Genomic DNA, 16,591 nt, shown 5'->3' on the forward strand with positions numbered 1-16,591 from the left:
GACAATTAATAATTAATAGGTAAAAAAAAAAAGATTTTATAAAGTGTTGTCTTGTAATTAATTTAACGGTTTCAAACCCGAAAATGAAACGATGGCGAACCATTTAAAATTTGTGATAAAGTAATACTCATAATGTTAAAAAATAAAATTAGTGATACTAGTAGTAGTAATAAAAATAGTAAAAAAAATAAAGTATTTAACTTGTCAGTAAATTTAGAAACCCGGTTAAATTAAATAAAGGAGGGACAAAATTGGGTGTCAACAGATGCCACTCTTCGACCGGAGATGATGTAAGAATCTTCGGGCGAAGAAGTTGACGTAGTAGCCAATTTTGTTCCGACCAACAAATATGAATTTGTAGGAAAGTACTGTTTAGGAGAATTGGCGAAAAATATTATGAGGACAGAAGGAATTATGGAAAATTATGGCCGAACCTCAGTTTTGAGTCGCCTACATATCTCGGGCTGTACGAGAATCAGGCCATGTGTAGTTCGGAAGTTTTTTTGTGGATTCATAATCTTATGGGGATCGTAGACAGGTGACGCGAACGTTCAAGAATGTAACATATGCGTATAGCCTCCTAATTATAAATGGGGTGCACAACACACGCATAAGTAGGACTCTACTAGACACGGTGTAAATTCTTCAAAGATGCCCCAGTGTTGAGTTATGGAAACGCTGGGGATATATAAAGGAATATGAGATTGTGAAAATAGTTGATTCAGTAGAGTTTTAGCGGGAGATGTGAAAGGGATATTAACCTATGTATCACGTGTTTGTGGACATAGGCGGAATTGAGTTCGAGAGTAGATCCGTGACCTTTGCTGGTGAGTTTGGTATTCCTCTTCAGCAAATTTGCCCCAGTTCACTGCGTAAGATAAAGTTCCACGGTGTGCTATGTCCCTGCAGGTCATATTTTCTGCCAAAACTGGAATTCATGTCAAAATCAGTAATAAAGTTGAAAGTGTAAAAGTGTAAAATGATAGTCAATATGAGTGTGGGAATGAAGCTGTGTTGCTGATGTTGTCTCTGGTTGTCTTCAGGGACTTGAATGAATGCGTGATGCGTATGCTGAGGATGTGATAATGTCTCTAGTTGCATTTGAAGATGATAGTGATTAGGTCTCCGACTGTCTTCCGGGACTTGGTGATAAATGATATAGCCAAACGATGTCTCCGGCTGACTTCGGAGGCTCAATGATAATTCCTGTAAAGTTCAGGGTAAAGTTGTTAAAGTTGGCAATGTAAATGATAAAGTAGAGAGTAAAGTCAAAGTGTAGCCGTCTGGCTTATGCGTATGAGGCCGTGTAGCCATGCGATGTCTCCGGTTGTCTTCGGGGACTTGATGATATGTCTCCGGTTGTCTTCGGGGACTTGATGTTATGTCTCCGATTGTCTTCGGGGACTTGATGATATGTCTCCGGTTGTCTTCGGGGACTTGATGCTATGTCTCCGGTTGTTTTCGGGGACTTGATGATATGTCTCCGGTTGTCTTCGGAGGCTTAATGATATGTCTCCGGTTGTTTTCGGGGACTTGATGCTACGTCTCCGGTTGTTTTCGGGGACTTGATGCTATGTCTCCGGTTGTCTTCGGGGACTTGATGCTACGTCTCCGGTTGTTTTCGGGGACTTGATGATATGTCTCCGGTTGTCTTCAGAGATTTGATGATGACTCTCGTAAAGTCCGGGATAAAGTTGTAAAGTGGATGATGTCTCCGGTTGTCTTTGGAGACTTGATGATAATTCCTGTAAAGTTCAGGGTAAAGTTGTTAAAGTTGGTAAAGTAAATGATAAAGTAGAGGGTAAAGTCGTAGTGTAGCCGTCTGGCGTATGCATATGAGGCTGTATAGCCATGCGATGTCTCCGGTTGTCTTCGGGGACTTGATGCTGTGTCTCCGGTTGTCTTCGGGGACTTGATGTTGTGTCTCCGGTTGTTTTTGGGGACTTGATGCTGTGTCTCCGGTTGTTTTCGGGGACTTGATGATAATTCTTATGCATGCGAGGCTGTATAGCCGAATGATGCCTCCGGTTGTCTTAAGAGATTTGATGATAAATCTCTCCGGTTGTCTTCGGAGACTTAATGTTGATTCCTGTAAAGGTAAGGGCAAAGTGGTTAAAGCAGGTAAAGAAGGTAGTAAAGTGATAGCATAGCCGTTCGGCTGATGATGTCGACGGTATTGTGACAGGCTGAATTAATGACGCGTAATCCTGATTTGATTCGTCTTTAACCTGCAAAAAGATGTATGAAGTCATAAAGTTGTTGTGATAAAATAAAATTAAAGATAGGGTTAGGAATAAAGCCGTTTGGCTTTTGGAGACGAGGCCCTAATGAGCCAGATGATGCTTTTCGTCGTGATTGATAGACTTGACTATTGATCTTGCGGTCCTTTAATTCCTGCACTCAAAGAAAAATTTTTAGTTTGGGAGGGGGAAGTTGATTCGTGTTGACTCGAAGCTTGACGTTGTTGACACTTCATTCGTCTTGTTTGTTTGGATCTTGTGATCTCCGTTCAAATCTCGGTAGATGATTAGTAGTGAAAACGACTGAAAGAAGGTATTTCATTTGAAAGGTAGGTATGTAAGTATATGTATAAGAAAATATAACTATATATATATAAGTTGTGAAATATGTATATTTAAATGTATGTATGTAAGGAAATATATGTAAGTTGTAAAATGTTCTGTCAACTTCGGACTGTGACATTTCTAAAGCAATTGGTTTATAATATTTCTTGTCTGGTAGCCTTAATCTTGTCAATGTCCCCGTTCTTTTATCTATATTTTTTTCTCAAAAAAAAATATGCCCCAGTTTTGGTTCTGAAGGGTGTACTAAATTTATGTTGCAGTGTGACTGAACCTTATATAGGTTGCCTACGTATCCGCCGAGGAATCAGGTCAGAACGTAGTTCGTAATGGAGAATGGTCTGAAGTTTTCTAATAAAGGGACCGAACCCGATGTGGATTGCCTACGTATCCCACCAAGGGAATCAGGTTGGCGTAGTTCTGCTATATCTAGGGTAAAGGGTTTGTTGGATTTTATCTAGGGGTGACGGGTCTGTATGTTGATAGTCTTTGTGTAAGGATTTTTTTTTTTAATTTTCTGTTATAGCGCAACCGAACCCTATGTGGGTTGCCTATGTATCTCACCATGAGAATCAGGTCAGAACGTAGTTCGTATGCATAAGGTATTTTGGACTTTTTGTTCTAAATGCAACTGAACCCTATGTGGGCTGCCTACGTATCCCACCACGGGAATCAGGTCGGAACGTAGTTCGTACCTGGTTGTTAAAGGAAAGGTTGCAAACTAGGTTGTCTTACCGAATGTCGTCCTTTGATCTCTTCTTGGATTGCTAGCTTTCAGGCTTATGTCATCACCTATCGGTTATTTCAATTCTTTTGAGTGGAATCTTGTCTTGTCCCCTAGTTTCTTTGTTACTCTCTCGGGATGTATGTTGTTTATTTGTTCATTTCATGTCACAATCGTAGAGTTGACGTAGTAGAAAATAACAATATTAGATGATTAAGGAAAAACATAAATGCATTCATAAATTTGCAATCCAAAAGATGAAGCAAAGCAACAAAAGTTTTGAGCATGATTCCAGCCCTTTTAAAAAAGTTCACTACATGTTCAGTCTACCAAGACTCCTGACGAATCAGGGACGTAGTACAAGTCCAGTTCTTCAGAGTCTCTCCTGGTTCTGCACCCTGGATGGTTGGTGTCTCAGTAGTTGTAGCAGCAATCTTCACTGGCACTTGTTTTCGGATCATCCTTACAGGCGCAACGATCGTTGATGACATGCCCCTCTCCATCTTTTCCAATTGGTGCAATGGCCTCCTTCAGACTCTTAATTTTTCGATAATTATCATGTTCACATCGGCGTTTCCGTGAGTAGGGAAAGGGATGGTCACCCATATCGGGTTGAGCTCCAGTGAGCTGGATTGCTCTTTCTTTAATCAAGGTTTCGATTTTGTTTTTGAGGCCATAGCAATCCTCAGTGGCATGCCCAGGAATTCCAGAATGATATGCACAATGCTTGGAACTGTCAAACCATTTTGGAATAGGATTGAGAATTTTCCCTTCAATAGGTTGAGAATTGGGTGTAATTACACCATGTAATTACAGAGTTACTTTTTAGTTTATTTGTTTGTTTCTTTTTTATTTTTTTTATTTTAATTTCTTTTGATTTTTAATTTCTTTTTTATTTCTATTATTTTAATTTCTTTCTTATTGTTATTTTTTAATTATTTTTATTTTTATATTATTTATTTTTCATTTCCTTTCTTCTCAATTCCAACCTTACTTCTTGTGGTTCCATGTAATTGCTCATTTTTTTAATTCATTTAGCATAACCGTGTTATTATTCTAATTTTTGAAACTACATCTCTTAATATTGGAAAGAATGAGTCATTAACAAACTTGACATATAACGAGTGACGTTATTAAAGTAGAATTTTGTTGTGAATGAGGTTATACACTTATATTTTCCCTTTCTTTTGAAATATTTACTTAAGTTACTGTGAATTTGACATAAGAGTATTATGTTAAACTTTTTCTTTTGGATTTTGAATTTAGGTTATATTTTCAATTTTAAGTTATTTGCTTTCACATTCATGTTGTTTATTTTTCACTTACATTTGATGGATTTTTTTGTGTCAAACGTTTGAATAATGTTATGGCATTATATTTATAAATATTATTTTTTGTCAAACGTCCAATCCATGACGTTCTCACAAAAAAAGTCTTCTTTTAAGTTTTATAATTAATTAAAATTAAATATTATTAATTTGAAATATATATATATATATATATCAATTATTTTTTACAATACTAGTTACAAATATATGATTATTAATTAATATATTTTCAAAAAGCAATGTCTTATTAAATAACTAATTTCATATCATTTATAAAGGCAAATATTTTTAAATACTAATTTTAAATATTTTAAATTAAATTTTATTTTTTAAATTAAATTAACTGTGTAATTACACTTGTGCAACCAAACAACACGCTTGTAATTACACTGTAATTACATTATGATAAACAAACAGGTCGTTATAATTACACTGCTGTGTAATTATTACCCTAGTAATTACACCAATTCCAATTACCAGGTGGCTTTCCAAACAGGCCCTTAGTCTCTTAGCTTGTGAATTTCACAATTGTACCAGAATTATTAACCGTCCAACTATTTAATTACTCATGTATATATTATATTAAACTTCCATATATTTGAGAGTAATATTTCTAAAAATAGTCAAAATATAACATGTTTCTTACATATAAGGACCAAAAACACATATATAACGAGGACAAAATCAGAACTTATCAGTAATGAAGGGACCAAAAATGCTATTATCCCATAATAAAAAGGGATATGAAAACTTTGATCAGAGAGTTGAAAAGAAAACTTCTCACAGTTTTTTCTTAATGTAGCCGTCTAACACGGTAAAGGAAAAAAAAACCTCAATAACCAGCCAAGTTAGCCAGCAAAATCTTCGTTTTTATACCTCTGTATCATACATGCACTATCTGACCAAATCCCTAGGCGGCAATTTGAACTATTGTCATTTGCTTGTCCCTCCTTCATGGCTACAAACTAATTTTCAATGTATGGACAATTGGCAATAAAATACGTTTAATAATTTGTTGATGTCTTGTAGTGTATGGAGTATCAAGACTTTTGAGAAGATAAATTCGTATCATATATATGTTTGTTTAATATAATCTACCGGCCTGAAATGAAAACAGATATAAAGAATAATAAAATTCCATTTGACTTTGTATATATAGTTAGCATACCAGATTGTGACCTTCATTCTGTAGAAAATGAGAGATAGTAGCAGCTAGCTAGTATTCCTTCATCCAGATATCAATTATACTGTTTAATCAATTAACAAGTGGTTACAGTTGCGGAAAGCAAAAAAGTTAGAACCATTCATTATCTTTTGAATCAAAGTAGCAATAAGTTAAGTACTACGAGTTCTTGGAAAGATTTAAAAGCGACGATTTGTAATTTCATTATGGATAGAAGAATTCACGTTGAGGATTTGCATGACAAATCTTATGTTCAACCATCTTTTGATGGAACTATGGATATGAATAAGAACGACGTCAAGAAGGTAATAATATAATTAATTAAGCTAATTACTTGATGTTTTGTTATATGTTGCTCTTAATTATTTCTATTCTAAACATTGTGGAAAAAATTGGCAGGTAACAAAAACTTTGGTGACCAATGGTTGCGTGGATTATAAAAGGAATATTGCGGACAAACGAACTACTGGAGGATGGAAGGCTTCACCATTCATCATAGGTCGATCTCTTCTCCTTTCTCAATTTTTTTTTGTGTTTAAGTTATATACACTTTTTTTTATAATAAAGGTATCAATGTACTTTGGCCTATTATAGAAGATTGCTTTTTAAGGTTATCAATTATTGTTTTTATAGGGCCTGTTTGGAAAGTCACCCAGGTAATTGAAATTGAGTATAATTACACAATTTGACTTATTTGTTTGACCAAGTAATTACTTGGTTAGGTGGGAATTGAGTGTAATTGAGAGGGTGTAATTACACTCTCCAATTCTCAAAAGGGGAGCTGAGAATTTGGTGTAATTACACCTTGTAATTACAGGGTTATGTATGGGTTAAAAATGCATCTAACACGTGGATCAACATATAGTCGACACGTCAATTTTTACAATGATGTAGTGATATCAGATGGTAATGTCGAGAGGAATACTTAAGCTGATTCCAAGATGTATGATTGAATTAAAGTGATTTGTACTTCATTCAAGCATTGGATCTCCTGTCCCATCTCAATTAAGAGGGGTCATGGAAAGAACAGGTTCAAAGTCACGATCAATTCCTTTTTCAAATCCTGCTGCAGCTGCACGAGCCCTTCCTGCGTGCCACAAATGACCTACGAATAAGAAGAATCCTAGAACAAAATGAGAGGTAGCTAACCAACTTCTAGGAGAGACATAATTGACTGCATTGATCTCGGTAGCTACACCACCCACGGAATTTAAAGAACCTAAAGGAGCATGAGTCATATATTCCGCGGAACGCCGTTCCTGCCAATTGGTGAGAGTCGTCTCCTTTGGGAGAACAAAAGGGGGGAGGTCACGGGTTCGATACCAGCCGCTGCAGCGTATATCGAATTGTCTGTTGGCACCTGCCCATACAATACCTGAGTATGCATGTCATGTATGTATGTACGCATGTTCATGGGGTCAGTATGGTTAGCGCCCAGCTGTACCCAGGGGTTCACAGTATGGTTAGCGCCCAGCTGTGGGTCCAGCTCAACTGGTGAAAGTCGTTTCCTTCGGGAGAACAAAAGGCCTGAGGTCACGGGTTCGAAGTGCTGCAACGCGTAGCGAACTATGTGTGATTTCACTGCTACAATACCTGAGTATGTCATGTCATGCAGATCATGTTCATGGTGTCCAGTATGGTTAGCGCCCAGCTGGCACAAGGGTTCACAGTATGGTTAGCGCCCAGCTGTGGGTCCTTACAAAAAAGGCGACTTTTTTGTCGAGGATCCGAAGGTGTTACCTATACATACAACGGGTTGCCCTCTCATACATACATGCGTACATGACATGCTGACATACCACGGTGGTCAACTGTTTATATGTGTGGCGCGCACACACATATAAAAGTGACCCCACTGGACACGGTTTCATAGACTCCCTAAGACACTTGAACCTAGGCTCTGATACCAAGCTTTGTCACGCCCCGAACCATGGCCTGGACGTAACACGGCACTCGGTGCCTGACTGCATGTGACCGAGCGAACCACATGGCCTGCTGAACTATCATGAGGCATACATGAGCGGAAATATAACGTGAATGCATGATGAGCCTTTATAAAATGTAGTAAGTCATAATACTTAATAAAAACACTTGTTTAAACATGAGTGCGGAAATAACATGAATGAGCCAAAAATGGCTATACGACTCCGAATGTCTGACATAGCATAACTGACTTGTCTAGTCTATGAAACCTCTATCATGAGTCTGACTGGAAAACATACTTACTGGGACAAGGCCCCCAGCATACCTTTAGATGCATAATTAATCATAAAGTAAAAGTTGACTAAACCCCGAATGAGATGGGGCTCACCAATAAGCTGATACGAGCAAATCCTAATGATCAGAAGCGTCGTCCTGTAAATCCGTACCTGCATCGTGAAATACAGGCCCCCGGGCAATAAAAAGGGGACGTCAGCACATTGAATGTACTGGTATGTAAAGCAACCGGAAGAAACAACATGGAACATGGAATAACATGATAAGAACTGAAACTGAAAACTTGGACATAAACATGAGCATGAGCATGAGCATGAGTACATATATATATATATAACATGAGTAAAACATGATAAGTGGGGAGAGCATTTCATAAACCGACAACATGATATCACCACGTGGATACGTGGAGTCTGGTACCTCGCCGGACCAGCAGAGCCCCTATACCTTGCCAGGGTATAAGGTAATAACGTACCTGATGGAACCATTCAGTGTGAAATTAAGGTATCGTCCTAACTGGGCGGAGCGATCCTTGTCCTATGGTGGCTACATAGTTTCAGGCTATCTGAGCCTTCTCGGTAATTCGTGCAACTCCCAAAAACATGAACATAATATAATTGGCTAAGAAGCCCATGATTTTCGTGAATTAACTTGTAATCATGATTCCACGAAATAACTTGTAACATGGTTTCGTGAATTAACTTGTACTTGTCTTGTAATCATGATTTCACGAAATAACTTGTAAACATGGTTTCATGCAATAATTTTGTAAACATGGTTTCATGAAATAATCTTGTAAAATAGTTTCATAAGATAACTTGTCATAATCTTGCAAACATGTTCTTGATTCATGAGTAATAAGAATATTTCGAAATCATATATATAATTGACTTGAAAACATGCTTGTAACTTGCTAGATAAAATCATAAAGTTTCATATGAACATAATGAAAACACATGAGGAGGAATTCATGATTCATGGATTAAGTTGGGATTCCTAATATCAATAATGGAAGATTAGGAATACAATAACGAACATAGATACGAAATTCGTGTACATACATACATAATTACGGGCTACCAATATGTTGGATTTAATGCCCTAGGATTTGAACTTCATAGATTTTTACGAAACGGATCATGGGGAAGAACGTAGAGATTCCCACATGTGGATGGAAGTTCTACATACCTTAACTTCCCGCTTTTGAGCGTATCACAATGTTCTTCAATCCCTTCAACTTCAATCTATAGCAATACAAGTCATAGGGATTCTATATTAGCAACAATATCCATGTTTTGTTCATCTAAGCATTTTATCAAACACTTAGTGGGCATGAAGCTCTATGACCCTCATTAATGGTGTTTTCTTCACCAAATCCCCATTCTTTTACTTCTAGCCAAATCTACAATCTCAATTAGGTGTAATTAACATCATTCTTCATCACACATATGAATCCAACAATCCTAGCATAGTTCATATAATTCTCTTCAACAACCCAATTATTATTCTCCCAAGAATTCATCAATTCAAAACCATAAAGGATTAGGGAGTAGAAATATTACCTTTCAAGAGTAGTAATCACGAAATCAACACCCCCAAGTCCGATCTTGGGCTTAAAATGACGACAACGACTTGTACTACACTTTTTCCTTCACGAGCTTTGGGATTCGGGGCCTTAAACTTGGTTGATTTTCTACTTTCTCTCTCTAATTTCCCTTCTCTCTCACTTCCTCTCTCTAAAATCTGAATTTGGAGAAAGAAATGGGCTGCTAGGGTTATATTTCCCTTTTATACTAAGGGAAAATGGGTTTGACCCAACTTGAAAACGGGTTGAGACCTTGCTGTCTTAAAACGTCCATATCTCCTTATCCAGACGTCTCCTATGAACGCACAACCTATGGTTGGATAGGTTTTTCCATTATCTACAACTTTCGTTCTTTGAGTTTTCCCAAATTCCCAAGTTATGATAGGGTTATGGCCTCCCGAAGTCAGGTGACCCGAAACGTATATACGGACCAAGATACGGTCACTGTTACGGTCCCGTAACACGAGGTACGGACCGTAACTTGGTACCGTACCTTGGTGAAAATTTCCAGTGAGGTTCTGGAAATTTTCAGGACGTTACGGTCCACTGTTACGGACCGTAACACGAAATACGGCCCGTAACGTCACCGTTACGCTGGCAGAACTTCCAGCGAACAGGCTTCAGTAAAATGGGCATAACTCTTTGCACAGATGTCCGTTTGACTCCCGTAAGATACCGTTGGAAAGCTATTTCAAAGGGATACAACTTTAATTAAGGAAGTGTTCTCAAATTCCCAACGGATTTTCATGAAATTTGACTGGAAGGCAGACGTATCAAAAACTTAGCCGATTCTATAGGATTTCGAGTGTCTTACTATTAGCCATATTGAGACGATCATATCTCCTTGCTCCGATCTCTGATTGGCTTGATCCTTATATCGTTAGAAAGGTATTTCTACATACTACAACTTCATTGATAGTACCTTCCAAAATTCCAAACCGAGCAAGGAGTTATCGCTGCCCGAAATAGGCCTATCAACCATTTTCGCAAAACGTTCAAACCTTCCATGTTTCCACTAGAACTCTAATGATATGAGCTTAAACTTAGTCCCAAAATGCGGGGTGTTACAACGCATATCCCAAAAACGCATAGTTTCTCCTCCAAAAATGACTTCTCCAGTCGGGGAACACATTAGATATTTACCTAAACCAGTAGGTCCTTGAGCGGATCCCACGTTAGCCCCAAGACGTTGGTCTCTAACTAGAAAAGTAAATGCTTGAGCTTGAGAAGCTTCTGGTCCAGTAGGTCCATAACATTACGGAGAGACAGCTGATACTGAAGACCTGGTCAATGAAGAGAACATCAACGGAAACAACATACAAGACCCTCTTTACTACGCTTTAAATAGAATTAATGCAGTAACTACAAAACGGTCGGCCAGAATCAAGTAATTAAATGACAATCATTAATTCAGTAATTAATGATTATTGTTACTTGCATACAACGGGAAGGGCACCAAATAGGATCATACACCTATAAATAGGATTTTCACTTGTATACCTAGGCATCCAATACTGACTAAAAAATATACTTCTACCGATTATTGTTTTGCTTATTCTCATCATCATTATTCTTTGGTCATTAAGTTCTTACTCATTCTTGGAAAGGAGAAAGTCCATTACTATTGTTCATCACAATTGGCATCAATCTACTTCTTCCTTTTATTTACTTACTCTTTATCGATAATTAATAACTTGCTTGTGTTAATTCTTACATCTGTATCAAATTACTACCAACTGTGGTTAGCCTTAGAACAAATTCAACTATTTGGGTAAAATATGAATTTTGACTCAAACAGGTTACTTTTCAGTTTCCTTCTTTTTTATTTTATTTTAAATTCTTTTCTTTTTAAATTTATTTTCATTTTAATTATTTTAATTTCTTTTCTATTTTTACTTTTTAATTATTTTTATTTTTAAAATATTTTTATTATTAATCATCCTTCATTTCCTCTCTTCTCATTTCCAACGTTTACTTCTTGTGATTCCATGTAATTGCTCGTATTTTTTTATTTTATTTTATTCATTTAGCATAACTGTGTTATTATTCTAAGTTTTGAAATTACGACCCCCATTTATCCTGTGACGGAATCAAGAATTGTAACAAGAGGATTCAGAAAATGTTAAGAGTGCCACTATTGGAATTCAAATTAATCTACCAACCAAATTAAAGCAATATTAAGCTGCTTTTACCATTACACTAGCAAGAAATTTCCCATGTGCTAACAGGATGGATTCAACAATTTATATATATTATTTGTAACCACAATGTAATTTTTCAACGAAATAAATTCAATTTTTTTTTTTATTTATTTACACCTTTGAGGTGGCGTGGACATTTGATTTCTTCAGAATGGAATGTACAGAAAACAGAGGGTAAGAGTAGCCTCTGGAGCAGAGCATTTACAAGATCCATATGCTTGCTTGTGGTACTCTATAGTGAGAAATGAACTCTCTAAACAAATTCAATTGAACTCACTTCAGTACATGTAACTCGCAAAGAACTTAGTTCTAGCTTTTTTCGTTCTAACTATGTTTTTTCTTTTTTTTTGGTTTGAGTAGTCAATGAAGTGGCAGAGAGGCTGGCATTCTTTGCAGTAGCAGTAAGTATGGTCTCATATTTGGTGTTTGAGATGCATCAATCACTGCCAGATGCTGCAACTCATGTCAATGATTGGATTGGAGCTGCCTATGTCTTGACACTTCTTGGAGCTTTTCTGGCTGATGCTTACTTTGGTCGCTTCTTAACCATCATTATTTTCTCTTGTATCTACTTTGTGGTAAGAAATGGCTCCTTTTGTTTTATTTCCAGTTCATGTTTCCACAATGCTCTTGATAAATAGATAAATGAACATATAACTAGTACAGCCCATTATTCATGTACCTGGTTAATTTAATTATTCCAGTCGTTTCAATTTATTTGTCTTAGTTAATTACTATTTGAACAACCAAATGATATTTTTTTTGACCATAATTCTTTCAGATACTTTCTAGATATTTTGGATTGTTAACTATTGTGACTTATAGTACCTTTTATGTAGTTTCTAAATATCTAAATTTTATTTCAAAAAGATTGAAACTCTATGTTTGAATTCACACCGAACATTAGTTAGTTTGACTCTCGTACTCCGGATTAAGCCAAACAAATTGAAACAGAGGCGGAGTACTAGCTAGCTAGAGGCACCACCATTAATCAGTTAAAATTAGAAATTGACTGGACCAATAGTTCTTATCCGAAGATCTAATCACAAGAATTGAGTGATTAATAATGAAGGAATTGTTATTCAAAGATACTTTAAGAGAAATTTTGATTTTAAAAGTTAAACCATCTTATTGTTCTTATTCTACATTCTACCCAATAATACACATGTTTCAGTATATCTTATGCAAATATTAGCAATTTTTCAAAGTTTAACAAGGTCATTACGTACGTTGCATAAGCTACGCATGATAATATTTTTTTTTGTGCGACCAACCAAATTACAATCTACTACTCTCTCTTTTTCATTTTATATGTCTTAATTTGATTGGACATGGAGTTTAGGAAAGTAAATGAGATTTTTTAATCACGTGGTTTTAAGCTAAAGAAAATATATAGTCTTTGAATCATATGGTTTTTTAAACTAAAGATATGTATATATATAATTTATCAAAATGCACTTTTTTTGTGATCGTAAACGTGCCATGTTATGAGATATTGGAATTAAGTAATTACCAAATATACAAAGTGACGTACTTTTTCACACGTACTAAAAAGGAAAGTGAGCTACTTAATTTTAATATGAGGAAGCACGAAATATGCGAAACTTTATGCTAGGATTACTTTTGTTACTGGAGTAAATCAAACAACCCATAAAAGTAGTCGTACGTAAATGCATTCTATTATTATTTTTACTTGCTGATTTTAAAATCTTGAATCTGTCTCTAATCAGGGAATGATATTATTAACACTATCAGCATCAATAGACAGCTTAAGACCACCTCAATGCACAAAGACGCCATGCACTCCTTCAACAAATGCCCAAACAGCCTTTCTCTATGGAGCACTCTATCTCATAGCACTTGGGACAGGTGGCATCAAACCATGTGTCTCAACATTTGGAGCTGATCAATTTGATGACGCTGATTCAAAAGAATCACAAAAAAAATATGCATTCTTTAACTGGTTCTTCTTTGCAATTAACATGGGAGCACTATTGGGAATAACACTTTTGGTTTACGTGCAACAAGAAAAAGGATGGACTTGGGGTTTTGCTGTGCCTACAGTAACTATGTTTGCATCAATTGTTATATTAATTGCTGGATTTACTAAATATAGGTATCAAAAACCTATGGGAAGTGCTTTTACTAGATTTGTTCAAGTTATTGTAGTTTCTATTAGAAATCATTTTAGAGGTGTTGTGCTGGGAAATGAAAGTGAACTCTATGAGATGAAGACCAAAGAATCTGATATTTTTGGTGCTCGAAAGCTTCCTCATACTAAACAATACAGGTTAGTGTTAATTTCATTTTTTATTTTCCCCTTTAGACAAAGAAGAAGAAAAAAAAAAAAAACTGTTTTTTTTTTATTTCTGTCCATAACTGACAATTTTTTATTTGATAATTTGTCATTAATTCGTCGCTAAATGAATTTTTTAAGCATAAAAAAGTACTATCGATCAAATATTAATTTCAAATTTTGGTTATTGAAAAGTCAAGGTCAAAGGAAATGACAGTATTACATGGATACATTTTACATGTACATGTTCTAAAAACTAAACAAAAACTATTGAAACTTCATTTTTGAAAAGGAAGAAAAAGAACCTCTGATTTGAAGCAAATGGTCGAACTTAGATAACAATTTTATATCTCTAAATAGAAGTGGTGTTGGGTCTTTGAGGATGACTCATTTCACGATATAAATTAATTTATACACACTGACATCTAATTTTTTTTTACACAATCAGTGTAATTTACTTTTCAATTACTAATGTCTATCGTAAAACTTTACTACTAGTAAGTTTAATATTCGCGATATTATCTCACAAATATTGTTGTACATTGCAGATTTTTGGATAAAGCAGCAGTAGTAACAGACCCTGAAATCGTCACCAACAATAAATGGAGATTATGCACAGTAACACAAGTTGAAGAGTTCAAATCCTTCATCAGAATCCTTCCAATTTGGGCCTCTACAATAGCACTTTCAATTTCATTTGCTCAACTCTCCACATTTTTCCTCACTCAAGCCAACATCATGGACCGAAAACTCGGCCCACATTTCACTATCCCGGCCGGGTCCGTCCCCGTCTTCGCGGCCCTCAACGGGCTCCTCCTCGTCCCGATATACGAGAAAATTATTGTCCCTTACCTCCGTTCCAAAACGGGGCACAAACGTGGCATCACGTCGTTGCAACGTATCGGGGTCGGTTTATTCATTTCCGTTTTCGCCCTAGCATCCGCCGCATTGGTTGAGAGAATGAGACGTTCACACTCTGACCCCAAAAGCTTGAGCATATTTTGGCTATTTCCGCAATTTTTCCTCGTAGGTACGGCCGAAGTTTTCTCATATGTAGGTCAATTGGAGTTCTTTTACGACGAAGCAACGGACGGTACGAGGAGTATAAGCAGTGCATTGTTTTTAAGTGAAATAGGAATTGGGAGTTGGTTAAGTTCTGCAATAGTGAAAATTGTGGAAAGTGCAACTGGTGGTGTAGAGGAAGGGTGGATTAGGAATAATCTTAATATAAGTAAGCTTGATTATTTTTATTGGATATTAACAGGGATAAATGGAGTGAATTTATTGGTATATTTAATTGTTGCATGGAGGTACAAGGGAAGAAATTGTGAAAAGGGAACAATTAGAGACGAGTTTATTTTAATCGAACTTGATGGTCAGTTCAAAAAGGAAAATGATACTGAGGAATTTCATAGTATGGCCTCTTAAATTAGGTTTTCAAGGGGAAAATCAAAAGCTAGTACGAAAGTAAACAAACTTATTATTTCAGTTTAAAGCACATGTAGCTATTTGTTGTTATCCCTTTCATTTTTTCTTCTTACTTCTGAATTTCACAGATGTTATATATGATAAAGCTTTGGAACTTGTTTTATTGGTATACTATAAGATGTGTACCATGATATGATGACAATTTTACTGGATTAAGAGGTATTTTACAATCTCTTTCAATATAAAACACTTCCAATGATATGATGACGATTTTCATACTTCATGAAATAATACATATTAAAATTTGTCCACAAAAGGGTACAAATGGCACCATTTAAATGAACTGTATTTGTAAAGCTGTTATGCATTAATTGATTACTTTTTGGTTATTTTCCGAGAGTTTCTCCTTACATAAAAAGGAATGTAAAATAGAAAAATACACACACAAAAAAAAAAGAGAAATACACCCACTTGACTGTTTCTATATAAATGTCCAGATGTATAATTAAATTTCATAAAGAAAAAACGTTTAGAATTCACGTATGATGATCATCTTTAGAAGTGAAAGAGCACGCTATTTATTCTTGCATCGTACACAGATTTTAAAATAAATTACATTTATATATACCATTCTCAAAGTAAAAGAAGAAAAAAGCTAGAAATAAATAAATCTTTAAATAAAACATAAATGTTTCTGCTTCATTTTTTTTCTAAAAAGACCTTATTCTCCCTCCTTTCATGTTGCTCCGCATATTTTTTTTGTTGTTTCTAAAAACTTAAACATAACAAACACCGAACAGAAGGTGTGTTTCAATATTTAATATTTATTCCTTTAAGCAGTCAATTATAAATTTTGAAACTTGGTTAGTAGTTAGCTTCCAACAAATCCATAAGTAACTAACCAAAGAAAATTACAGGCTTACGACAATAAAAATCCATATAAAAATCAAACTAAAGAGGAATCATCGAGAGAATATATATATAGGTAAAAAATAAACAGAGAAGACAATATTTATTCCTACAAGCCAATCACCAATTTCTTCAAGT

At 35.6% G+C, this 16,591-nt stretch overlaps 1 protein-coding gene and 1 long non-coding RNA gene across 2 annotated transcripts; one reads left to right on the plus strand and one right to left on the minus strand.

Annotated features, from left to right (window-relative positions):
* The first annotated feature begins 6,023 nt into the window (after positions 1-6,023).
* On the plus strand, positions 6,024-15,544 carry LOC132601882 (protein NRT1/ PTR FAMILY 8.2-like). The gene is made up of 5 exons (XM_060314936.1): positions 6,024-6,122; positions 6,217-6,316; positions 12,181-12,398; positions 13,551-14,110; positions 14,665-15,544. The coding sequence occupies exons 1-5, from the start codon at positions 6,024-6,026 to the stop codon at positions 15,542-15,544; spliced, it is 1,857 nt and encodes a 618-aa protein (XP_060170919.1).
* On the minus strand, positions 7,736-9,775 carry LOC132602568 (uncharacterized). The gene is made up of 3 exons (XR_009567826.1): positions 9,597-9,775; positions 9,223-9,278; positions 7,736-8,186 (listed from the first exon to the last, which is right to left on the minus strand). It is a non-coding gene; the product is annotated as an uncharacterized LOC132602568 (long non-coding RNA).
* Positions 15,545-16,591: the final 1,047 nt, after the last annotated feature.

This window comes from Lycium barbarum, chromosome 7 (genome assembly GCF_019175385.1).
Source record: "Lycium barbarum isolate Lr01 chromosome 7, ASM1917538v2, whole genome shotgun sequence".
Taxonomy (NCBI): Eukaryota; Viridiplantae; Streptophyta; class Magnoliopsida; order Solanales; family Solanaceae; genus Lycium; species Lycium barbarum.

Bases quoted from the DNA above. Each gene is read 5' to 3' on its own strand.
- LOC132601882 (XM_060314936.1), top strand. From the start codon at position 6,024: ATGGATAGAAGAATTCACGTTGAGGATTTGCATGACAAATCTTATGTT. The intron at 6,123-6,216 runs GTAATAATATAA...AAAAATTGGCAG, and splicing joins ATAAGAACGACGTCAAGAAG to GTAACAAAAACTTTGGTGAC. The intron at 6,317-12,180 runs GTCGATCTCTTC...TGGTTTGAGTAG, and splicing joins GGCTTCACCATTCATCATAG to TCAATGAAGTGGCAGAGAGG.